At 40.8% G+C, this 26,581-nt stretch overlaps 1 protein-coding gene across 1 annotated transcript in view; it reads right to left on the reverse strand.

The window, feature by feature from the left end:
- RDX (radixin) overlaps window positions 1-9,011 on the reverse strand; it is a 42,803-nt gene extending 33,792 nt beyond the window's left edge. Inside the window, exons 1-2 of the mRNA XM_059830291.1 lie at window positions 8,977-9,011; window positions 1,077-1,148 (exon numbers count right to left, since the gene is read on the reverse strand). Coding sequence (XP_059686274.1) covers window positions 1,077-1,088 — 12 coding nt within the window. The 5' untranslated portion in view covers window positions 1,089-1,148; window positions 8,977-9,011. The remainder of the gene's footprint in view (window positions 1-1,076; window positions 1,149-8,976) is intronic.
- Window positions 9,012-26,581: the final 17,570 nt, after the last annotated feature.

Below are 26,581 nucleotides of genomic sequence, written 5' to 3' on the forward strand. Positions count from 1 at the left end.
AACAGAACTTCTAGCCCTTGGACAATCCCATACTCGCATTACTCATTAAGCTGTACCAGTTCCAAACACTGGTGTGCAATACAGACTACTTACACAGGTAATTTCTGATTAATATCAAAAACTTTTTATACATCTATGTATAGGTACGTATATGTGTACACACATGCACATGGACATATTTATTCTTAGTAGCAGGGCAGATCTATTACTAATCTACTACCTCAATGAAACAACAGTAAACAAAGAAAGCCTGAAGGTTACTACATAAACCAATTGAGTTGAATAGAAATAATCTCCCCTGACAATTCAGTTCCCTTTCTGAATGGTTTGCTCACTGAATACAAGGGGAAGAGACAACCAAAAGTCATTTAACACATGGCCGATGAAATCTTAAGGAACCAATATTACATCAAGAGTAAAAGAATCAAGCTGCTAAATACCTATCTCCTCAAAGAATTCTAGAACTATTATTGAAATAAAAGCTGGAGATTTTTTTTTTCCCCTGGATAGAGAGTGGATGAACCCCTATCTCAGCTGAAGTGAGATGAACAGGAGACCAAACATTGCTTATTTCCTCCCTTCAACACTTACCTTCTAGGTTATACCCTCCACCATGGTAAAACTACCACCTAACTTAGTGCTGTTGCTGTCACAGACCCTTTACGCATGTTCTGTCTTCCCCTGACAAATCCTGCAGCAAATTCTTCCACTGATTCTCACAGCCGTTGAGTCAGGCTCCATTAACCACTGTATGTCATCTCATCTCAAAGTCAAGGATTCCTGAAAAGTCATTCCTCCTGCCAGCCAAATGGGCTCTAAGTTCATTGTGGTTTACAAGTACTGCCCTCATCTCCAAGCTCCATGCAACTTGCAGTACTGAGCTTTCTTGATCTTTTTTCACGTGTCAGTATTAAACTATCTCAACTCCAGTTGTACCTTATCAGATCTATAAAATCTGGAAAGGGCAGAGTCAAAATAACTAGAGCTGTTATAAGATCACCACTCTAAAACATGGAAACCCTGTTAGCTTTTGGATGAGCTTACTCATCTAAAGTAAGATGAGAACAGCTACTTACTGGTTTCGGCATTTTCCTTGTTTTCTTTAGTCTCTCGTCTGCTTAAATCTTCTACAAATTCTTTGTCTGTTTCTGTCAAAAACAAAATTAAAAGGGTTGGTTTTAAATTAATCATAACAGAGTTCATATACATTACAGCAAATAGTTCAAACTCCAAGGCAGGTAAACAAGTGCTCTACATGTACAAAACACACTTTTCAGTAGATAACATAAATAAAGAGCAACTAAACTAGGCAGCACCAGAATCTACAGGTATCTAAGCAGTAACCTCCTTTCTATTTTTTGTAGACTAATAATCCACTAATAAGAAATAACAGTTCCCCAAGTGCTACAAATTCTTTTTAAAACTTTTGATAATCAGACACCTTCTAGTATTAAAAACATTTAACGTTATTTGCGAAGAAGTAAAATTTGTACAAGGAACTCCAAAGCTACAATTTAATCTGTCAACTCCAGTCAAACTTGAAACATCATGAAAACCAAGAAAAAGCCTAACATAATTTTAAAGCATCAAAATTGTATTTCATGTCTATAAAAGCATCTGTTTCTCTCAGTGAAGGAATGATATGGTCATTTTTCCAGATGAAAAGAAATGCAAGTATACCATCACAGTAAAAAAAAGGAAGAAAATCTGCTCTGCTTAAAATAATAGAGCTGCTTTTTTTTTTTTTTAAGCAGAACAGCTGTAAGTTATGTCTACATGGTAATGAAAGTATTCACTATTGTGTCCTGTTCCAAAAAAGTTTTTATGCCTTGAAAAAATATGCTTGCAATGTATTGGTAGATAGCATCCTGCCTCCTTTTCAATTAATTCTAACTCAGAAAGAATGAACAGCTAGTCACCTTCTTGCACACTTCTAAAGTAATGACTTCCGTGAATCAGTCCTGCTGCTGGTCTGCAAAGAGTACCAAAGGTAGCATTGCCTTCAAAAATAATATTAACTGGAATTACAGTCATACTAAGAAAAATGAAAGTGGCATACTACTCTGAATAATCCAAGATTCCAGTATTATAACTCCATGACTGCATCAGATGAATAAAATTCTCAGAAGTGCTTAAATATATATATATGTAAGGAGAAAAATAAAATGTTTAGAGTAATTCATTTATCAAAAACCAACTTTTGTACAAATGATTTCTCATTCATAAAGAAAAATTGCTTCTTGGCAATAAAAAAATACAGTAAATATTAGAAACATTTGCACAGCAACCTAAGGTGCACTAGCATTTTGTTTTTATTTTTCTTAACTGTAGAGATATATTTGAAAAGAGGGAATGGACAAAAGAAATGAAGGATGAAAACAGAATTTAAGAAGCATCAATGTTGTTGGCTAGTAAAGAAAAATGAATGTTAAGACTAAAGATTACAGAAAGAGAGATCTAATGGTATAATGCAGATATGGAGCAAATTTTGTTTAAAGAAGAATCAGCCCGAAGAAGTTAAAACAGTATCTTTAAGTTATATTCATTATGACATAACTAGTGTAGCACAACTATAAAAGTATAACACTATGTTTGCCTAGCATAAAGACAATTCCATTCCAGTAAATTATTTTTTTAATTACAGAAGATATTCTAAAGTATTGGACTGTACCAGTAAAACTATTTCACTATTCCACAATATCATTCAATATAACATTGAAAAATATAAATACACTTTTCCACAACTTGCCCCTCCTCCTTTTTTTCTTTTAAACCAAAAAAGCTTCCAGGGGTGGGGGGCGTAAAAGTTTGTTTGGGTCCTTACAACACTGGCTGTTGATAAAATTCAATAGCACATTTCCAGTTCACAGAAGAGATTGCCTCCTCTTTTCCCCTCCTTTCCCTAATGTACTCCTCAGAAGAATTCAAAAGAGTAGTAAAAAGCAAAACAAGCTTAGCTCTAATATCTGCTAACAGTAAGCAGGATTCCGAGCTGTAGTAATCCCTGTGCTCACCTTTTTGTCAGTAGAGACTCATTGCTTGCAAAACTGAAGGCAGATTGAAGCCCTAGAGTTAAACTCAGTTAATTAACGATGCAAAAACTAAATTAGATTCTCATACACCATTTTATAAGCATGCCAACTCAACAGTACCAAAAGGAATAGAAAGTATCACAACTATTTTTATGTGCCTATAGTTATATTAGCATTGAAAAGAAGGGATATGGTAAGATGACTGATAAGTCCGTCCAGTCTCCAGGAGACAAATGAGAGCGTATGGCACAAGGTCTGTGTTATCAACAGATTACTTTCTGAGGTCTTTCTAAGAGAGACCATGTCTATCACTTTCTCAACTGACTGTCATACCCTCATACATTTCATCATTGCAAATTCATACCCTCATACATTTCATCATTGCAAATTCTTCCATAAATATGTCCCAACTTTTTGCTTCGGGTTTTACCCAAACATTTTGTTCAACTACTATCAGCCAACCCTCTAAATTACTTACTTGAAAACATATTTTAAAACCTTAAGGTAATTTTTAAAATCAGAAACGTGACTACAAAGTTTTATAGGATAATTCTGTGTCATCAAATCATAACTGGTAGACCTGTAATTTAAATGAGTTTACAGAATTAACATTTATTGTTTGCATGCAATAAAGCAAAGCTATCAGCTAAAAGTAAGAATCCTCTTGTGCAAAACTCAACAGAAATGAAGTCTCACTGCCAGCCCCACAGATCTCGTGGGCCTGATAAATTATCACAGTACACAATGAACAGGAAAAAAAAAAATCTATGCAAAACAATTAATAGCCCAGATATTTTTTGTTGAAGTGCTTGCTGTAATCTCTTACTAGAGTAAAAAAAAAAAAATTCTTTTTAAAAAAAGGAAAGAAATTTAATAAATTTGGAGCCAACTATGCTGAACTTTTTTCTATTTCAGATCATAAAGACCTTGTGCCATATTATAAGGAAAAAAAAGTCAAACTCAACTTATAGGGTCTACAACTTAAATTCATGGACCATTGTTTCCACTTTATATATAATGCAAAACCAGCCTGTGTCTATATGCTTTCATACTCAAAATGTTACGCAATTTTGAAACAGTATATTCATGCAAAAGCACTGCAACTAAGTATTATAGGTATATAAAAATCAAGAAGTTCACAGATCTCTAAAATTATGCAAAAATTGAAATCAAATAAGCACTGAATAAAAAAATAACACCCTATCTTTCCCAATTATTGGCACCAGTTAACATTAAAAACAAAACAAATGTAAGGAAGATTTGGCCAGAAGAAACAAAAAAATCACTGCCAGGCAAAATATTGTCCATCTCCACTATTATTACTGCAGTGGGAGTTCACTTCTGCTACTTAGGCATTTCCAATAAATTTATATTTAGTGGGTGCAACATATCAGTTTTACTACATTTTTATCTTTGAAACAATTAATTACTTATACTTACTTTTATCTTAACACTCATGTGAAATGGCATTGCAAATAGAGGAAAAAAAGCCAGCCAGCTGGAATTGGGAATGATATCCCTGTCACTTCCTGCATTCTGAAACCAGCTTGTGACCTACTAGACATAAAGGCTCATCACTTTGGCATTTCAGTTCCCAAAGGTGCCTCTTCCAAGTCAGGATTAGCAGGGTTGTGACTTTGCAGAGTTCCTACTGCGACAACATGCCAGCCCTCAAGACCTTCACAGCATATGCAGTAATCTGGAGTCTGGACCAAACCACCAAAATATCAGCAGGCTCCACATCACAAACACAAAAAAATCATCCTGAACTTCAAGAATTCTCTTGAAATGAAGAACTGTGATTTCAATTCATTTCACTACAAGGCAGTTAGGATTTTTAAATCAGTATCACCCATGTTTCCAGTTATGCCACAGAAGACAACAAGTAAAGCAATTGTTGAAAGATGACAAAGAAAGCTTTCTTTGGAAAATGATGGTGCATAAAATGCTTGATGCCAAAATTCTGTCAAATAATTCATGCAGCAGCTGTTTTCAAAAGAAACGTTCATACACACAGCCATGGGTCTCAGGTCAGGTGAGGATGGGATAGGAGGCAGAAGACTTGAGCGGGATGCCTGGCTGGCAGAGAACCAACCCTCAAAAGCAGGATCCCTATCTGACAGCTTGGGACCTTCTCTCAGAAAGTCTCTTCAGCAAGTGTGCCTCCTAAGCTCTAGGAAGAGGTTCATCATCTATTTTCCTACATACAGATGGCAGGGACCACAGAGCTTTAGCCATAGCAATACAACTAACTAATTTATTTACAGGAACTTATTTAAAATTAATATACTTTTTTGTTTCAAAGTCTTATACCGTTCCATTTGTTTACCTAAAAGTTTTAGATCTTTGGGGAGGCAGCAAAAGGCAACTTACAGGCCACGGTACCTGACTAACTGGTCTCAGCTTTCTACAAAAACGCCTCTCTACTCCAAAGCAGCCTGCAAATGCCTGCAGGGCAATCATCTTTTACACTAACAGCTCCCTAATGACACACTTGCTGCAGTCCAATAAAGAAGTTTATTTGCCACAGACTTTGCTTCTGCATACATCTTTTTCAGACAGAGAGGTGTCTACACAACTGTCTGTGATGCAAGCAAACCAAGGAGGGAACCAAAACAAGCCATCTATCTCACAAAAAAGGAAAAAAGAAAAATAAAGAGCTGAATTCTATAACTAACATGTAATAATTGAGATTTGACTATTGCTAGATATTACATGCAGAGTATTACATACGAACGACTTTTTTTTTTTTAGTGCTGAATCTTTACCTTCTTAAAACCACCATTTCCCCCATCCTCCCTTCCCCGAAATACTAGATAGGCTTGCTGTCTCTCTGAAAAAAATTGCAATATAACCAGTACAATTGTTATGCATTAAATATTTTTATAGCTAAATATATTTTGAAAAAGTGAAGTGTTTCTTCCAAACTGCAGTTCCTGAGAACTTCAGAAGTACAAATGAAAACTTGGCAGTTGCCAACACAGTAGTTAAACAAAAAGCAACACAGACCAGCCAACGAATATTAGTGCAATACTTGCAGTTTTACCAGTTAATAAGCTGGTATGCTACAGATGTGCTATACAATTTACATACAGTTTATATTTATTAAGTTTAGTAACCTTACTTCAAATTTTAAAGTACCCACAACTGCACTATTTGAAATAACTAAGATTTTGAAGAGTCCTGCAATGACAGAATGGCCAATCTTCCCATGTACATCTGATATACAAGCAAAAATAGAAATTAGGAAGTGTGACTGATGTGGGTACTCTGTTGTTTCAAGGTGAAATAAACCTTTATCTAAAAATACAGTTAGCAAAGAATTATGACATAACCAAAATTGTGGGTATTTCCCATTTCAAAACCAGGTATTATATTTTCTGAATAATGCTGTTAAATCTCGTAGAACTAGTTCCATAAAATAAAGGAAGCTTATGAACACGAACTGCCCATTCACATCAGTCTCTATATACATGAGCTAGAGTTCTTAAATAAAAATGTTCTAGCGTAAAGATTATTAACTCTCTTTTCAGGCCAATGTAATATTTGTTTTTCCTTGTACTACATGACTTGAAGGTTTCATTTCATAGACCGATTAATAAACATCTAAAGCAGAAAGGAAAAAAAGATTTTAAATTCAAAGCACAGCTAAGAATTAGCCTACTCGTAAAGTTAACCCACAGATACAGACCTTCAATGCTGAAAGGGAAGAGTCTACCTAGGCCCCTTCAGCTCTGAAGTAAACTCGCTGAGCATGCAAGATACACTGAGTGCTGCTTTAATGGATCAGTATCTTTCAACAATCAGGACTTTCTTCAGAAGTTTGTATAAAGCTTTGTTTACATTTACAGACTCGAAAATCCTCCCTTTCCTCTACTCCCACAGACTCCTAATACAACACAAAGCAACAGGACAGCTTTGATGTATTCAACACATCCAATAGAAAGAAGTAATACCTTAAACAACTTCCCTCTTTACCTCTGCCAACAGAAGTACCCCTTCTCAAAAAGCTGAGCAAGACTGCTGAAGAAGAAAGGCCAAATACCTACCCTGGCAGTGGCTAAAATAAACTTCTTTACCAGGAGCTGCTTTCTAATATCATAACCTCTACACTTTTTACCCCCCTAATTTTGCACATTGTAGATGAATCTATATTCTCACTCTCTTTACGGGTTTACCTAATTTTCTGTGAGCCAACTTTTCTTCTGGCAGCTCTGTAATACTCTCTACTGCAATGGCAGAAATAGTCAGATCAGAACCCTGTTGTCTCTACAAACACTTTTACACCATTGCTTTCAATCAGCATGCAAGGAAAAATCTCTGGACAGCTCCTGACATGTCACACGATGTCATTTTCCGTGTGTTTTATAAAGCTGTTTGTTGTACCTTTGCTCTCTAGTCTCCCAACCTGATGGAAGAGCTGTGTCACTTCGGCACAAAGCTTGGAAATGTGCCACTGCCTTGCAATTGCCATTTGCTGGGAGGTTGCTTATCTGGGAACATTGCATTGACTTGCAGTTTATTTTTCTCACAGGCCCTCTTATGCTAAATCAATAGATCAATAGAGGCAAGTCTTATAATTCAATAAACAGTTACTACTTGTCTCTTATCTTTAAGAATCACAAAACTACCTCATCACAGTAGCCATAACGTTACTGTATACCATCTCCATGTCTTCCCTCACAACACACATTGCCTAGCAGCATTGTGCCAATGCACTACACAAGACCTGACAGCAACAATGGTATTTCTACGGTCTTGTGAATATGTGAAGTGCTGTGCAGGCAGATGCATCCTCAGAATGTTTCTACGACACAAACATGATAACAAGCATCTCGGATGAAAACAAAACAGAGTAAGATGCAGGGACATGTCTGAGGCCTGACACAAACCAGTCACAAAGACAGAATTAATTAAAACTCAGAATTACAACTCCCGTAACTCAATAAAAAAAGATGGAATCTTTTTCAAAGCCTGTACCAGAAAGAGGAACATGAAATACTTGTCTAGGGTGTTACATAGCCTGGAAAAGACAGCTTAATAGCACCTTACAACTGATGTGATTAGTTGTGTTGGCATAGAGTCCAAAGAGTTATTTTTTTCACATTCAAATTAAGAAAACTGACAAAAGAGAAATGAATTCCACAAAGTTGAAACTAAAACCCCTTATCTGCGCTAGACTTTAAGCAGCAAGGTTAATTACAAATGCCCACAACTTCTACAAAACATTAATCCATTCAAAAAAAACAATGCACAAAGGCTCATTCAGGGCCGCTGTGCCCATTACGTCGGCCAGTATTTAAGGACTCTAAAAATGTGCATTTGTTAAAAACAATAGACAGCAACAGATGCTTCACAGAACTTGTTTATGAAGTAATTCCTTATTATTCTTCCACACCGCCACAGTCAGCTGGCCGACCCGACTGCCACATGTCTACGGTAACCTCAAGAGCCACGACGCTCGGGGACATGAATAATGCAGAGGGGGCTGCGCGGCACGGGCACACCGAGGGCGCGCACCCGGGGCTTTCCCAACAAAGCGCCCGCCCGCCCGCCGCCCCCTCAGCGGCGGCGGGGTCGGCGAGCCGGCCCCCCCCCCCCCCCCCCCCCGCAGGCGGCGGCGCGCGTTGCGCCCCGCAGACGGGCAGCGCGATGCAACGCGGCGTCGCCGCCGCAACAAGTCGCCCCGCTGCGCGCTGGTGCCCTCCCCCGCCCCCCGAGGGCTGCGGGCGGTCTCCCGCCTCCGGCTGCCGCCAGCGCGGCGGGGGAGCGGGCCCCCACGGCCGCGGCCTGCCGCCCCCGCGCTGCCCTCCGGGGCGCCGCGGCAGGGGAGACCCCGCCCCCGCGCCCGCTGACAGCCGCCCGCGCTCCCCTCGCCTCAGCGCCCCGCGGGGCCAGCGCGCCCTGGGCGGCGGCACGGCTGCTCCCCGCGCCCCCACCTCACCTGGGGCTCCGCTCCCGCGCGAGCGGGGTGGGCGCTCCGCGGCGCCGGGCGCGGGGGGGACGAGACCCCGGGGTACGGTGCTGGGCGCGGCGCTCTCCACTCCTCGTGGGGCAGGGCGGTGTCGTCCCCCCCCCGCCGCGCAGCTTCCCCCCTCCCAGCGGGGCAGGAGGCGCTGCGGGGCCGCCCCGTGCTGCTCGCGGCGCCGCCGGGGACGAGGCGCCAAGCGCGGCCGCCGCTGACAGCTCCGCAATATGGCGGCGACCGCCGCCGTTCAGATTTTCCCCCCTATCAGATGTTGCTCCTGCGCCCGCACTGAGCATGCGCGGCGCGGCCGGGCATGCGCGTCCGGCGGCGTGAAGCTGCTGCCCGTAGTGCCGGCGTTGGCGGAGGCTGGCAGCGCGCGAGCGGCCCACGGGCGCGGAAGGAACCGTGCGCGGCCGTGGTGAGGCGGCTGTGCCGTGGCCGTGAGGGGGTGGTGGCTGGGGCTCCTTTTGGGGGACAGGGAGGCTGAGGGGCCGCGGCTCCCATGGGGGGACGGCGACGGTTAGAGACGGAGCTCCCGTGAGGGGACGGCGGCGAGCGCCCACCCTGTGAGGCGGTGTCCGGGGCGCGGCGGCCCCGAGGCCCGCTAGAGTCGGTACCGCGCTGCGGCCCCTGTGCATGGAGCTTCGCAGCGTCCTGCACGCTCGGCTGAGGCGGTACTCGGGGGCGCGAGTGCCCCGTGGAAATCGCCCGAGCCCAGCTCTGCCCACGCGTGTTTGCTTGTAATAGCTGCTCAGGGGTAAAGCTGTCCTCGAAAAAGTCTTCGCTCACGTAAGTGAGGAGAGGATGAGGAGAAAGAGCTCTTCGGTTCGCACAGCTGGGCAGCCGGGTCTAAAGAAAATGTCAGTAAAGCCTGAGCCAGAGAGGGGGGAGTTGGCAGCGTGGATGTTTTCCACTAAAAGCCCCGCGAGGTAATAACGTGCCCTCCTTTTTGGCGGGGGAGAAGGCGGCAGGCGTGTCTTTCAGGGGGCCGTGTGGGTGCGATAGGCACAGCTGGGGCGCGGCGGGAGTCGGGTGTTTGGGCAGATAGGGTGACACGGAGCTGGCGGTGCCACCAGCCGGGGGGACGCAGCAGGCAGGAACGGGGCTCGGGGTGTGATGAGCTAGGGGCTGGGAAGGCTCACTCTGTGATGGCCCCTGAGGAAAGGGAAGCCTTCAGAGAAAGAGTGCGGAATGCAGTTTGAGTGGAGAGCACTGACCCTGTTCCCTTCTTCCGTCTCATTGCAGTGATGGGACCCTTGCTCCTTTTTCATCACTCAGGTGGGGGAAAGAATCACACAGAGGGATGGGTTTACACTTTTTTTTCATATATGTATTTTTTCATTTTTCATATACAATCCCAATGGGGATGGAGAAGAAAACAGCAGTAAGGAGAATCCTTCTGAAGGACAGAGATGTTGAGGCAGTCCCAGCCCCCTCTGTGCTTTTGCAGATTAATTTTGTTTGCAAGAAAGTGAAGGTGCTCCCTGAGCTCGGTGGCAACATACCCAGGGAGGCCAAACAGCAAAGCTCAGTGCAAAGGGATCCACTTGAGCTACCAGCTCTGAGTCATGCAGCTGCTATTAATACACCTCGCCCTCTGGCTGTCTGATAAAGAAAGGTTGGGGGAAGAACTAAGAGGAATTTTCAATTAAAGCTGCTTCAAAAAGAATAATAACATTTTAGGATGAATTGGAGGTGGGGAGAAGGGGAAGAAGAGGAGTGCAGCCTGGCAAACAACAAGGAATAATCTCCCATAGAATCTGTGGGAGCCTCACTGACTAAATTTTTTTTAATTTGTTCGGACAAAAATTAAAGAATATTCGGACATGACTACACACTACAAACTATGATGAAATTAAATTGAATTATATAAGCTATAGTTTAATTGCTTCTTCTGGAGGCATTTAATGAGTTTAATCTGTGATGATTTTATGCATTTTATTGTATATTTCAAACAGGCGTTCCTCTTGCAGGTATCACCACAGAACCTGAACATCTCAGTCTATTAAAGGTATGTTCAATTTCCTCCCATGGGCTAAAATTTCAATTCCAGCTTTATTTATGCCATTTTGCTCTAAGGAAGAAGTGACAGTGGCTAATTCCTCCTTCTCTCTGTTGTTCTTCGTCATGAAGAACATCCTGGCTTGAAACAGAATAGTTTGCAGTACATTAAACTTCTGAAGTGTCTTGCAGCCTCTGCAGATACATAGTTCCGCTGACCAGCCACCATTAGTATGCAACATTCTCTTCCCTGTTCAGACAGTCTTTTCCTGCAGGTCAGAGTAAGATCCAAGGTAAATGAAAAAAAACCCCACAGAAAATGAAACTCAGTTTCATTCAGTCACCTAAAGAAATTGTCTGTGATTCAGTGCAGTGCACAGATAAAATGTGTTCACTTTAGTTGACTGAATTAGAGGCTCGCTTTTCTTCCAAAATAGTCCATTGTGAACTGGCTTAAATATAGGATTATTGCACTGGGGCATGGTTTCTTTACTAGCGTTGATAGCACGTGGAAGAAAGTTTCTTTCAATTTGTGCATTATCACCATAGGATATGCTTTATCTCTTACTCTGTTACATGGAGAATATTATTGCTCAAAAATGTCAAGGTAAATAATAGTCTTATCTTCCTTGTCAACAGTATAATGTGGTTTTCTTCTCACCTTGCTTCCTTAACAAGGTGTAAAATTGCAGTTTGTTTGATAAAACAGGGCAGTAAAAACAAAAGTGTAGTTAGAGATCGTATTCTTTTTAGCCATGAAATTGAAACTACAGAAGGAACTACAGGCAATAAAGAGAGCTTTCAGTTACCCATATCAACTTAAATTACACAGTTCTTTAAGAGGTAGGTTATAAAGATAAAGTTAATGATAAGAATGCCATAACTGCAAGATATAAAAGTTTGTCTTCCAGCAGTAATGCCAGAATACAGCCCTTCATTAAAAAACAGATTTTAAATTTTCATTGCCCTATCTGAGGAATCAATCCTAGAATTGCTTTTGAAAGTAAAGATTTCTCGGCCAATGCTTCTCTTCTTTTTCAGTGCACCTGCAAAGGCATAAAGCATTAGTCAGTGAAGACCCAGTTGTGCGTTAGAAACTACTTTTATTAAAGCTAAATGTACAGTCCAAGGGGCATTTACTGGACAAGGCATTTTGGAAAGGAGAACTAAGGGAAAAAAAAATCACCTTGAGGAATTTCTGAATTTTTTGGCATCTCAAATGGTATGCACCACACCTTGACTTTATCTTCTAATTCAATTAAGATTTATGCCATCAGCTAGGATAGAAGTGTAGTTCTGCCCATACTGTGCCGCTAACATGAAAACTTATACATGGACTTAGTCTACAAGCCTGGAAGCTAGCCGCTCTGTCTGGGAATATTTATGCATATGACTCAACACACACATACTCATCTATTAATATGTTTACAGAAGCAGACCTTACATAGTCTAAAATTACTGCAGGGTAATTTTACTATTACTAATTGTACGGTCTAAAACCAAATTGTTTATTCTTCTGTTAGTACTTGAATAATAGGATATGTTACCTTAGTGGACATTAATCGTATTTCTTTTTCCAACAAGTATGTTAGATTGCCTTTTAAAGTCTTTGCTAGAAACAAAGAGAATTGAAAGAATTTTGTGGTCATTAGATGAATCCAATTCACAGATATTTTAAATATTTGGTGAAATAACAATAAATGTCTGAAGTAATAGTTTTTATGTCTGTTGTTAAATTTCTCTGTCATTTAAAATTAAATGTATCTAATGCCAAAAAGTATTTTTCATGCATTACTAAAATACCAGATTTCAATAAAAATATAAGGGTTCCAGTAGCAACACTGAGCATTCCAGTTGCCTTTATTGCGTGCATATATATATATATATAGTCTCAGCTTTGATCAAGTTCAAAAGGCAAAATATGGTATGACTCTGGAAGGGTTTGTCCTTTTCTTTTCTGAAGCACCGTAGCTGTGTGAAGCTCACTTAGGTGTCCTTCAATGCCATGATCCTACAATTGGCAGCACCTCCACAAGCCTCAGCGCCAGAGAAGATGTCACGGAGTCCAGGTCTGGGACTCTGCAGCTGGATATTCCCTTGCACGAGTGTTGTGATGAGGGAGGACAGTCCAGCATGCAAAAAGCTATATGGAAAGGGGGATTCTCCCTCCTCTTCAGGGACAGGCAGGAAACGGAAAGGGTAAACCAGGACCCCAAAGGCTGATCAAAACATGTGAAAAACAGCGGTCAGGATAATCTACTAATGAACTGCTGTGTTGGCAGCTAGCTTGCTGTCGGGCCATTCTACCTTTTGTTTTAATAACCTAGCTGAAGAGGCTAAGCCTCTAATTTTGACACTGAAACTGGCTGGCCAGCAGTCACCTTGCTATTGAAAATCTCTAAGGTTTTTTGCAAAAGTTTTGTCCTGCGTCCCAATGAATTCCTGCTGGTGAAACACTTAAGGAGAACGTTCCTTCTCTTGATGACTGTGCCCACTAGAAGCAGACATGTTACACTGGCTGGGGCCTGGGTGAGTGAGAAACCCAAAGGCTTTACCACTGACCGTCTCTCACACATGATGACCTCTTCCAATGACACATCTTTGTTTTTCTCTCAGGTATTTAGTCTCTGGTACTACAGCAAAGATACCACAGTGGTGTCAGCCTATCTCGGGGCCAAATTTTAATACCTTTTCTGTTCAAGACTGGAAGTAGCAAAAATCCTCCTTGTAGAGGAGTGTGTTTATTTAACAGTGTCAACTATGGATCTTAACAATTCATTCTAAGTGAATCAGTATTTGCATCTCTGTGGTAATAATTTGCTAATTTAATTTGTGCACGCAAAATATGTATTATGCAGCCCTTATGTACCATCTATTATTTCAACCACTGTTAATCATTTTATGATTTTTTTTTTTTGGTAACTGCTGGTAATTGCACAAGGGACAAGTTAATAAAGAAAGCTGCTTTGCAATTAAGGTTGGGGCAAGCCGTTGTATCCCAGATGGGACATATCTGCTTATGTCACTGCTCCTGTGTCATGTCACCCAAACATGCCTTCAGCAATACATAAGGGTGTCATCTAACAGCTGACACTTAGCTGCAGTTCCTGCTTCTGGCCACTTAATGTTTTTATCTCATTCATAGTTATAATTGTTATGACAAGTGCAAGTTGTTCTGCAATGACAGCATTGTTTTTTTAGTGACAGCGTTTATTTTAGTTATAATGTGGCTGTAGCTGGGTCATGACCATAGCATAGGAAGTCAAAGGCACCAATAATCATGGAGGTATTCACTTCAGCAAAATTGTGTTAAGTATTTATAATGAAATAAAATAGGAGGAAAGGTACTAGGCAGAGATAAAGGCACCAATCCAGACAACAACTTTTTTGATTAAACTGTTTCTGTGGGTGAAAAAAAGGAATATGGTTACCAAGGAATTGGATGCAAGTGTTTGAAAGCTTGAAAAATATATACAACCGTTAGAGCCAAAGCAAATGCTTTGGGCTTCCCCCCCCCGCAAGGCCATACAACTTTGTGAATAAACAAAATCATATTACAAAGTCAAGCTTTTTACTAGGAATCAGTCACTGAAGTATTTTTAGGTGCTGACCCCTTCTGATTTTACTGCATTTACTTTCTTTTTTATTAACAAGCAGAAATAAACAAGTCTGTGGAAGGAGAGATAAAACTTTTCAGGCAAAATATATTCTCAAGACTTTGTGTCATCTCCCTGTTCTACAAAAGTGGACATGTCAAAACCTCAGAATAGAAGTCCAGCTTTCCCCTCAACTCTTTCCAAATAGAGTGGCTAAAACTCCTTTTTGAAGATGGGATTTTCCTGCAATATTTATATATATTTAGAAAAAAAGTGAAAATTGAAGAAGACTGTTCAGTTTTGTGTTTTCCAGATATGGGACATTTTTGAGAGCATGCCAGGAGCACCACAAAAGACGACAGAATGCCTGCAGAACCAAAGGAAACACCCCATAACCTCTTTAAAGGGGATATTCCACAACAGTCTCCTCAACCCACTTTTATTAAAAAAGAGTTTTAGTTAGAAGAAAACAGATGGCAATTTTTGCCAAAGTTGTTTTCAGCTAAAACCTGTGTAGCCCTTAATCATGAAACTCTGCTGAAAAAAGCAACAGCAAAAAAAAAAAAAAGTCCCAGCATGAACGTTATGTAAAGAAGTAGGGACTGAATACAATCCCTCTCTTTTTTTAAATGTTATGCCTCCACTGAAATCATTGGCTTATTTCAGAGTTAATCTGCTAGTACTGAGTACAAGGTCATAAGTCCGCCATCATTCTGGGCTTCTGAAGGAATTTAGGAACAAAAAGGCTGAGCTGATCTTAGCAAAAGCATGTGTCATTAAAACCAGCTACAGCTCTGTTGCTGAAGTGGATACCCCCACAGATTCATTTTTTTTCACCTCACAAGCATAGCAAGTGAGGAATGTATCAAGACACTTCATTTGCAGAACTAGATTAATCTCAGGGCTTTATCATCAGCACACCTACAAAGATGCAATTTTGAGTCTGGAAGGTAATTTAGCCTTAAGAGGGCACCTGCTCTTGCAGCAGTTATTATGTTGCAATGTAACCTTATCAGAACAAATCACCCACCATTAAAGTTCAGCAAAGAAAAATGTAAGGCAGGAAAGGGAGAAAGGCATGAAAATTCTAGGATGCTAGGAACGTCAGTGTGCTATTTCTCTGAGTATATTTTTAAAGGCTGCTCCTTTTTCGTTTCCCTGTGTATGAAGAAGGTCTGAAAGATTTAAGAGTATTTATTTGCCTTTAGAAAAAATATTAAAAGACAGTCTTTGGCTATCCTTAAGGATATCTCAAAGGCAGTTGTAGAACCAGGTGGACTAGAATATTACAAGAATGCCAAAGCAATGAAATGTGATTAAATTGAAATGGGAAATTAGTTTGACTTAGTCCCCTTAAGGGTCTGAATTCTGTTAATGATTTTCTATTACACATCATTCATGAAGTTCAGTGGTGAACAGAGATTGAAAGGATGGCACATAAGGACAGATTTGATACTTCAGATGCTGCTGAAGTTGGAATTACAAAATAGGTAAGTTGCTCCATGAAACTAGATAGACTGAGGTTGTGTGTGCTTGGAAACAGCCCTATGACTGACTGACTTGGTGTAGCTGTAATTCTTCTCGGTGGCTGAGGCAAACTTGAGACCTCTGCCTAGTGTGGATTCCCTGCAGACCGAGAAGTTATTAGATCACTCAGTCAATCCTTCCCAGCTGGGGACACCTCAATTGTCTTTTTCTTCTTTCCTGACAGCCTTTTACATGAAATTTGTATTAGATTAATTTCTTCCAAGGCCCCTACCTTTGTTGCATTTGGTTGAAGTTGGCTAATAGGTTTTAAAGTTATCAGGTTGCAGAGGAATCTAGTTTGATGGCAAAAGCTGGGCTGAAGATAGTTATAAAACTGAGATCCACTATGAAGGCAGAAGAAGTACTAGTCCAAGTCATTTATCTTGTTAAACAATGAACAATTTTTTCCTATATCCTGACTTAATGTTCAGACTAGACTGTAGATAACGCATTTTTAAGTTCAACATTTGGCATTAAATGCTACTTGCAGGCTGCATTGAAACCAGCAGGTTGGGTTACTACTTTTTCTATCTGAAAGTTCAAAATCTTGTTACATCCTGGAGTTGATGAATTCTAGTAGTTTGAACATCTGTCTGCTGCACGCATCTCTATAGCTCAGATGTTCATCTTTGGAGTTTAATTAGATGAGATGAAGCATTCCTCCTGCTAAGACCTTTGGTTTGGTCATTTTTTGCTTCTTTTAAAGAGAGTATGTTCCTTGCTCCCACTTAACAGATCAAGAGAAGGGTTACTCTGGTTGCCCTGCTGATTGCTCATCATCTTCTATATGGAGTTTCTTCTACATGGAGCCATTCAAAACCACTGAGGCTTTGCATGAAAATGGAAGTTTGGTTTACATCATTTCCTATCATGTAAGTACAGTTGAGAATTTTTTTCCTCATTGCTTCAGCTGAGCTCTGCAAACTTCTGTTGTCAATCTACAAAAGACTGGGGGAATTTCATCAGTGTTGGTGGGCAGGGAGCACAATGGCAAATGAAGTTTGCACAAGGTAGAGAAGGTAAAAAATTAATCTTGCACATTATATGTTAACAATATTGTCTCCAGAAAAAGACAGCTGTCGATGTAGGCAGTACAGTATGTGGCTATGATCAACCAAATGTTTAAGTTTCATATATGTACAGATCATACAACCTCAGCTGAAATCTGTGTACAGCTCTAATTGTTGCAGCCTGAAAGACTACAGAATTAGGAGGCATTTGGAGACACTGACATGAAAAAAAGGCCTCTAACTGAATTAGAACTTTTTGCCTAAGAACTGAAATGAATAAGAAGATATGCAAATATGCAAGACTCAGGCTTAGGAGAAAAAAAAACCCAACAGGCTTTTCCTGAGTACTGTAGAGGAATGGAAAACCAAGAGGGGATGAATGCTCCATTGGCATCTTGTGGATAGAAAAGGAGCTGAACAGAAACGGGCAGGCTTGAAACCTTCCATTGGAAGTTTATGCTTTGTTGTATTTCTGTTAACAAGTCAGCCACTGAGAAAAAGCATCGTATAAATTTGAAACAGTGATGTAATTACAGTAATGTGTGAAAAGCCTGGCCAAACCAACTCAGGGTAAATGTGCTCGGGGCTAGCAGTCATCCTAATCTAAAACCTCTCTTTCAGCCTGGGGATGCAGCAGCTGCTAGAAGGAGAATAGAAAGCTCTGTAAAAAACTGTCTTCCTGGGACAACAAGGATTATTTGTGTCTTTATATGTGATCTCCTATGAAAAAGCACAAAACCACTAGCGAGTGACTAACAAAAAGGAACAGCCAGCAGGTTGGTCAGTAGGAAAGAACAGCAAGTTCAACAGGGAGCGACTAACCCAAATCACATGGTGACATTTTGGCATGCAGCAGCCTAAACTGGGGCAGGTGGTCAACCCATTGGTCTTGACACTAAGTACCAGTGAATAAAGTGTTACCTGAGGAGGTAAGTAGCTGTCACCCGCACTAAGAAATCAGAGGACAACTCTAAATTATAACTACTGTCCTTTAGGGCAAGTCTAGTTGCTGTCCCATTTCCCTTCCTTTCCTCCTTTCTAAGTTCTGTTTTGTTAAGCTGTTTATAAATGGGAAGTACAGTATTATTTAGGTCATTTTTTAGTAAATATTCCCTAGAAATTCCAGGTCAAGATCTAGCAAAAGGCTTGCAAACATAAAAATAGAATAGAGAATGTGGTCTGTGAGCTTTCATTTTCTTAGTCTTGTAGTACAAGAGGAGGCAGACTGTGTAGCTGGCAACTCGTATATTTGAAACTGAGTGTTGTCTTTTCATCAAAGAACAAAATAGACTGTGAAACTCACTGCTCCAGGATGTTATTGAAGTCAAAACACACAGAGAGGGTCTAAGAGGACAGGCAACATTCTCTTGTCCTGAATTACTGTATTTCTGGATATTCTTGTTATTTATATAAGAGGTATTAAAAGAAAGAAACAGCTTGAAACACAAAGTTTAAACAAGTTAGTAATTAGGATAATGTCTCCATCAGCCCAATTCTGTTGAAAATATGTTTGGTTTTGTTTTGGTTTTGCATCTTCTCAGAAGCACTGGGAATTGAGAACAGTTGGAGATACACAACTGGGCTAAATGAACATAATGCAGTATGGCAAGTTATATGCTCCAGTGAGCTCAACAGTTTCTTAGAAATAAATCTAGGTTTAGCCCACAGAGAGAGCACATCAGTGATCAAACTATAGATGCCTTGAGGAAAAACAGGGGAAGGAATCTCTAAGGTTTAATTCTGTAAAGCAAAGTTTCAAAGAGACTACTGAAGACCAAGTAATTGCTCCAAACTCCGTCTTTCTGAAAGGTCAATTTTTAGTTCCCTTTAGGAGAATGTAAGAAATACATGTTACACAACTGTTCAGAAAATCCTTCGTTTCTGTAGGAAGTCAGTTCTTCTAGGCAACTTAGGCTTTTGGGAAATTAATTTATGCAGAGATCCATTTCAGGTGTTACTGTACAACTATTTGGGCTCAGAAAACCTTGTTCGCAAATGCAACAGACCATAAAAATGGTGAGTTAGATTCCTGTTTATAGCTCTGCTTAGCAATTAAAATTTCTAACTTAAAATGCAATCACCAAGTATTAAGATCCTGAAAAGCACTACCATTCCCTGTGGAAAGGTCTGTCATGGTTCCACCCAAGATTCTTTGAAGTTCATGGTATTTGCAAAGGCTCGTTTTGATATTCATTCTCCCACATATACAGAATCTGATGGCAGTAGTCTGACTATACAACTCTGTATGGAAGAAGTGAATCCAGCTCTTACTGTAACCTGCTTATTTTTCAGTAGTAGCGTAGTCATGCTACTACTGCTAATGGCAGCAGAGCAGAATACAACATTTTTGCTTACGTGTCTGTTTCATTAGTAGTTTTGTGATAACACTGAAACACCACATCCTGGAAAATACAGTAAGGGAGGCTGTATTGTTAAGGTGGTTTTACAAGCAAGATGAAGATACGCCTGAAGTCTGCATAGGGGCTTTTAACCCAGATATTGTGAGTAAAACCAGCAGCTGCATTGTCACCTGCACTGAGAAGTAGGCGCGTTCTGTGTTCACTTCTTCACCTTGCCACATGAGAACTGCTGCTGAAATTTCTTCATCAAGAGCCTTCAGAGCAATGCTATATAAAAGGTTCAGGCCTTCTTCAAGATGTTAGTATAACCAGATGTCATTTGCTTCTCATCACATTTTCAAAATCCCTGGAAGAGATTTTTTGTTGCTAACATTTTTCTTTATCAGTTTAAGATACTCAACCTGCTAATCTGTATCTTAATATATTCAGAAATCAGTTACAAAAATATTTGTGTAGTACCTAATGTAATCTATTACTCAAAGGCTCGCTACATTCTATTGCAGTAAATTAAAATACAGAGTAAAGTTAAGTCTCACAAGACCTATGAGTCTCATTAGTAGTTCTGTTTGTCTTAGCCAAAGAAGTGCTCATACGCATTTTGGTTTGCAGAACTGGCAATCTAAATTTTTGCAGATACAATGAAATCTAAACCCCTGGACTGGTATTTTCCCTATGCAGTAGGCAAAGCCGCTAACAAATCTGTAGGACAAGAAAGATAATTCAGCAAATCGACCAAAGATGGATTACAAGATACTGTTTACCCTAAATTAAGCTGGGACCATTATACTTCTTTACATAAGATGTCAGAGCTGTAGCAAAAATCTGTGAAGAGAACACAGGATTTCCCCCAGATTTTTCTTCTTGTGAAGCAGAGGAAGATGCACTTGAGACAATGATACTGCAGAGAAGGATGTGGGTAATTCTGGTTTCATATTTGGTCTGAGTGGGTGTATCTCAGCTGCCCTTTGAGGGATGCTCCACACTCTTCCTCTACAATAGAGGCACTCTGTCAGGCATAAACCCAGCTGTGCAACCTGCTAGAGCATGAGGATCTGAGAGCAAGCGAGCACCCCTCAGAGGTTGATTCACAGTAAGTACAGCTCAGTTTGGGGCACCATGCTGCATCGGTATAGAGACAGGCTGCCCATGGGCTGCCTGTGAGCATTTCTGCAGGTGTCAAGCAGGCTGCTTGAGAGGCTGACATCTGCATGAGGGACAGGCACACCTTGACACAGGTTGTGCTCCGGTGTGTAGTGGGGTGCTGTTATAACCGCTAACTTCTGTTGTACTTCTATTAAAATATAATACACTCAAATAAAACCATGGAACTCTGTGACCTTGTGTTTGAATTGAACTATTTTTGCTTCAGTAAAATTTAAGTGTTTTGTAATGATAAAGATGTAAAAATCCAAGTATTTTTCCTTTAGCTGTTGTGTGATGACATCTTGGTCTTTCATGCAGTGAGTTTAGTCTTTTGAATAAAACTATTCATATATTTGCAGTGCCAGGGACTTCAGTCTTTTATACACACCCTCTAAACTATTAACCCAGGATGGGTAGATACAACAGGAAACAAGTTCAGTCTAATTAATTGGATGTCCCAGCTTGCAAATGGCAAAGACACAAGCAGGTCTGCAATGACTGCAACAATGCTGGCTCAGGAAACAGCCCCCACACCCCCACCCTCCCTTCATAACCAAACAGTAATTTCTGGAAAAGCATTTTCTTCTCCATTATATAACAGAATAGTTCAAGTTTCTTCCAACTTAGTAAGACACCAGTCCACAAATAAAAGCTGTCAAGTGCAACAAACGCCAGTCCTGAACTCTGCAGGCAAGTCCGTGAGGCCAGGATGTTGCAATGAAACTTTAAAAAACATTTGCTCTTAAGGGGGTTACTAAAAGAAGTATCATGTTTAATCACACAGGGCATAAAACACCAGAGTTAGATAATTCGGTTTTTTGTCTTTGCACAGGCCTCTGCATCGTGACAGCTAGCCCAGCTCTGTGCTGGTGTCATGCAGCAGGACTCTGCTAACTTCACGGCTGTGCCGGTTTAGAACAAAGAATTTGGCCTGTTTTAAGACTTGAGAGCTGCATGATTCCATTATCCTTATTTCTATATAGAAAACAGAAGTGTATAAAAAAGTAATAGGGTGGAGTGCTACCTCAGCAGTTTGGAACGATGGTGGTACTGCTGTGGGTTACTAACTCCAACCTTGTGCCAGCAGTTTGGCTAAGAGCCCTAAAAGCAGTGCAAGAGAAACCTACTGCACGATATATATATATGCCAGCAGAGTGCTCTGCCTTGAAATAAGAGCGGAGAGGCAAAGCCAGTGCAATACATTGGAAGCATTGTTTTATTGCTGCCTTACTGCTGAGATTGCTGAATGGTCGTGAAAAAGCCTGGCGCTGCTGCTGCAGTGTTCCAGCAGGACGTGACCTGCCGCAGGAGATGGCTGCACGCTGTGTCTGTTTGGTGTGCAGCAGCAGCTCGTGTAAATGCTGAAGAACTGGAAATATCAGACAAGTTCTCTCTATGCAACTGAGTTTCCAGCAGTTGGATTATTGCCAGCCAAACTAGCGCAATTTAAAAGTAAAACAGAATTTCTACACCAGTTGGAGTGTGTCAGCTGCACTAAACCCACGTAGAAGCTGGTCCTGGGGAGCCCTTGGCTCCTCAACCCAGCCCCACAGCCTGCACCACCAGCTGGGCCCCACGGCTTTGGGTCACTTTGTTAACTTTCTGTGCTTAAGGGTTCTTCACTGCACACAGCAATCTCGGATTACGAAGGAGCATAGGCTACATCTCAACTGTTTTAAGTGCTGCCAAGAAAAAAGGGGACATGGGTCAAGCCCAAGCTAGCCAAGCACAGAATTGCCAAACCAAGGCTTTCAATAAATCAGTTCCCAGAAAGTCATGAGACTGGCATTAAAAAAAAACTTCATGAGGCCTTAATAATAGTTTGGGGTTCTCTTTATTTCCTTTCTGTGCTCTTACATTCAGGTTTCCCTTCAAGCCTGGGAAGAGAACTTTTTGTTTGCTTGGTTTTAGATTTTCAATTCCTAGCTGATGACCTGATTTTGAAATGACAGAAAAGAAGGCTTTGATTACAATACTTTAAAAATCACAAAATTTACCAGCTTTGAAAACACCACTGTTCACATTCCTGATGTGATATACATGCTCCTACGGTGTCAAAGAGAAGGATCATTGTTTCTAAGTCCAGTTACACTGTCGGAGGAGAAGCATAACTGATAAGCTTATTACAACCTGGATTCCCTTGGAGTCCCAAATGTGCTAGTACTTATTGGTAAGCCTTTGGCTGGTTTCGTAATCTTTTTTATATTTTTAACATATAACAGATATGGTCATTCACATGCACAAATGTTTGCAGCATCAAAACTTTGTCCTTCTCCACATGTACATGGAGGTATCTAATTTGGCCTCTTACACAACTGCTGATGTATACCTTAAGAAGCTGAGCCCCCAGTATTGCTTTATACATTGATTAGCATTTTTATTTTTGGTCATATCAATTATGACTTCCAATGACTGTGAACAACAGCAACAAAATTTATTTGAAATTATAGTCTTTGACCAGAGAACATTTTGACATACATGCATTTTACTACCTCAGCTTCTTGCCAGTTCTCCACATTCTCATTTTTATTCTAGAAATCTCTCAATTTCCTACTTCCGGATGTAAAAATCTGATGAAAACTTTTGCCTCCCTTCACTGCTGGTACGTGCAGCGTGTGCAGTGCTGTGAGCAAGATGGAGCCCTAGCTTGCTATGCCTCCCAGTGGACACAGAAATCTCCTGCCTTAGTGCACTACGTTTGTGCAACACACTTGCTCTAAGAATCTTATAGGAAAGACTTTCTCATGTGTAATTCAGCTGCTTCTCATTACAACCAATAGGCTACCACTAAAAGTAAATGCATGCCTTCCTAGCGGGCTATACGAAGACCTATTTTTCAAAAGTAGTAAAGTCCAGCATGCAGGACCTCATACATCACTCACTCCACTTGCTACTGACAGGACAGCAGGACTTGAAGCATCTACAGCAATCAACATCCTTGCTTAATGGAGAGATTTTGCTCACGCTTTGTTACATGTATTCTTACCAAACAACTGTAAAGACTCCTGGGAAGAGAATAAAAATGTGTTACTGATAATTCATAACAGCATTATACAGAGAAGAGAAGTGGGCACCAGTAGGCAACGGCAGTGGATATCAGGCCAATGAATGTAATTCATTGTCATCTTGAATCTTGTGCAGTCGGAAAGTGGCTTTTTTGCTTAATTGGAGAATCTAATTACTGTCTTGATCAGGAGTTGGGACACTGGTAGTAGTGAAGAAGATTGCCCCAGCCCAAATTCACTAGGGAAGGTGTGGTGGATTTTGGTCCTCAACTCCTGTCTTCCAGTAAGAACTCCACAACTTCAACTTAAGGGTGTTATTATAAGCATGAAAATTAGGAAGGAGTTAGACCAAAGAAGAGTCCATTTTATGTTAGACCAAAGGTCCCTCAAGCCCAGTATTTTGTCTCCAGCAACTGTGAAGTCGACACCTGGGAAAGAATGTGAGAATGGCGCAAGCACTGACTTCCCCGGAATACCTTCCCATCTTGCAACAACTTGCAGATCAAGGACTTCAGACATGAGCTGGACATGGTCGATTTTTTATTTAATAGCCTGCAGTGGATGTCTCTTTCCCGACCTTGTACAGTTGTATTTTGAACACACTTTAAGATCCCCCATTGATGGAGACAAATATTCACAAAGAAAATCTGGCTCTAATTCAGTGACAAATTCTGCTTTGTTTTGAAAATTCCACATGAAACTGTCCACACACTTTTTCAACTTATCATATGAAGGAGCTGTTGCTATGAAATGTTATGCATAACGATGTAGAAGAATTTCAGAAATTCAGAAGAGTCAGAAAAGCTTTCCTGTGGAAAAACTCACACATCTTTCTATTAAAGAGTACCAAGACTCTGAGACAACTAACCTTAAAATCCCCTACTCAGAGATGCAAATTCTCACACAGATTTCACAGTCTCTTACGTATGACAGAACCATGGCTTCGAAGCAATGAATTATTTACAGTTTAGCAGAATTCTATGGCAGTAATTCACCCTCCTGTCATAAGCCAGACCCACCTCCTCAGCTTTCCTCTCTGAGTGGATAACACCAGGTTCTGGCTTATTCCCAGAGCTCTATCTCTCTGAATGACAAAACTCCGAACATTTCTATCTGTTTCGCACTGTATTTCAGGCGCTATAGCAAAACCAACAAAGACAAAGCAATTGCAAACAGAACACTCTCCTGCCCTGCTGCACTGCAGTTATTGGATCCTCACCAACAAAGTGCCAATGTTCCCAAATCTCTCTGTAGCTGCAGAATTGCTTGGCAGCTACACACACACTTTGATGGTACTCAGATTACCTGCCTTTTACAGAAAGACTTACAAACCACTTTAATTCCCAAAATAAAAACAACCACCCCGTGAGCATTTTACCTATCTGTTAATCCTTCATTGGTTGATGACCTCTCCTTTGCATTCCTGCCTCCTTTCAAGCATGGGTTACTTCAGACCTCACCGCTCTCAGGTCCTATGCTCCTGGGCTGAAGGTAACAACAAAGTGCCCAGCCTGTGTGTCCCACTCGCTCAGCTACAGACCAAATCTCTGCCAGTTTCCGACTGGTTGGAGCTTCCTGTGATCAATGACTACATTTTATTTTAAGTTTGATTGCTTAAAATTAGATCAAGGTCAGTGTTACTGAACTGTGGCGGCAGCTGGAGAGAAAGCTTGGTCATTCACACGGTCTCAGAAAAATCAGGTTGAAGAGATGCCGTAGTTTGGAGGAACAAATATGTAGAAAATGTTCTGTTTCAGCAGCTCACATGACCACTCTTGCCCCCAGTCACATGAAGGTTGCCAAGACGAAACAATGTGGCCCGCTGCTGTCCTGTCTTTTTTTGTGAGGGCTTAGTTGAACTCTTGTAATCAAAGAGAAATGGTAGCCAGAGGACTGAACAGTTATGCCAAAAACCAGAGTGGGGAATCCTAGGATATCACAAATCGCACACCTTAGAGAAGAAACTTCCGATGAGATGGTTCTGCTCCCATGCCGGTTAACAGGACATGATCACAAAAGGAGAGCTCCACATGGACCATGGATCCCTTCCTTTCTCTGGACCTCCTTGAGTATTTCAACTGAAAGGAATAGTTTGACACAATTTGGCCTACAAGAAAATCCAGGTTAAAGCACATGTTCGCACAGAACTTTGATAATGACCAGAAAAGCTAATCAAATACGGAAGTCTTATTACTTGGTGGATTTGTTTTTAAGAAAAATCTCTTTAAAACAGCTGGATTTGCATTTTGTAAATATGCATTCATGCCATGTCTCTTGTAGATAGAAAACCAGGACTCAGACAGATCATCTGTAGTAACTTACAGAAATTATCTGCTGACCATTGGTATACATATGCAATGTTTTTATCATCCTGAACCCTGGGATTTTATGCCAAATAGAGGAATATGTGGTACCTTTGCTCAGCAGCATAGAACAATCCAAGCCGGGACTGCTGTTCTCCCAGAATACATCTTCTTGTTTTGCACAGGGGGCCTGTAAGCTGGTTGATGGAATCGAAATGGCTGGAAACCACTTACTTTCTTCTTTTTCCTTTCCTTTTTATTTTCCCTTTCTTTTTTTCCTAGGTGAGTTTTTGCATAGATCACCTCTATGAATCCACTCCACACCTGGGTCATGAACACTAGAACAGCAAAAGGGAGGGAGAAGCAGGGAGGAGGAGGACCATATCAGCTTCACCCCAGATTTCTATAAATTGCCATGGGACTACACTCCATGGCCTCAATGATGAAGCTTGAGAACAGAAGACTGTGTGAATACCTATGTATTATCTTGCTGAAATTGTTTGCCATCTAGTGGTTTGTTGGCCTCCTGCAAACATAAACTTAAAAAATAGTAAAACATTGGAGGACATGTTTATAAAAAAATGTTTGTATTACATCTGTTCCCCAATGTGCAAGAACCTATACGAACACATAGGA

This window comes from Gavia stellata, chromosome 1, assembly GCF_030936135.1.
Source record: "Gavia stellata isolate bGavSte3 chromosome 1, bGavSte3.hap2, whole genome shotgun sequence".
NCBI lineage: Eukaryota > Metazoa > Chordata > Aves > Gaviiformes > Gaviidae > Gavia > Gavia stellata.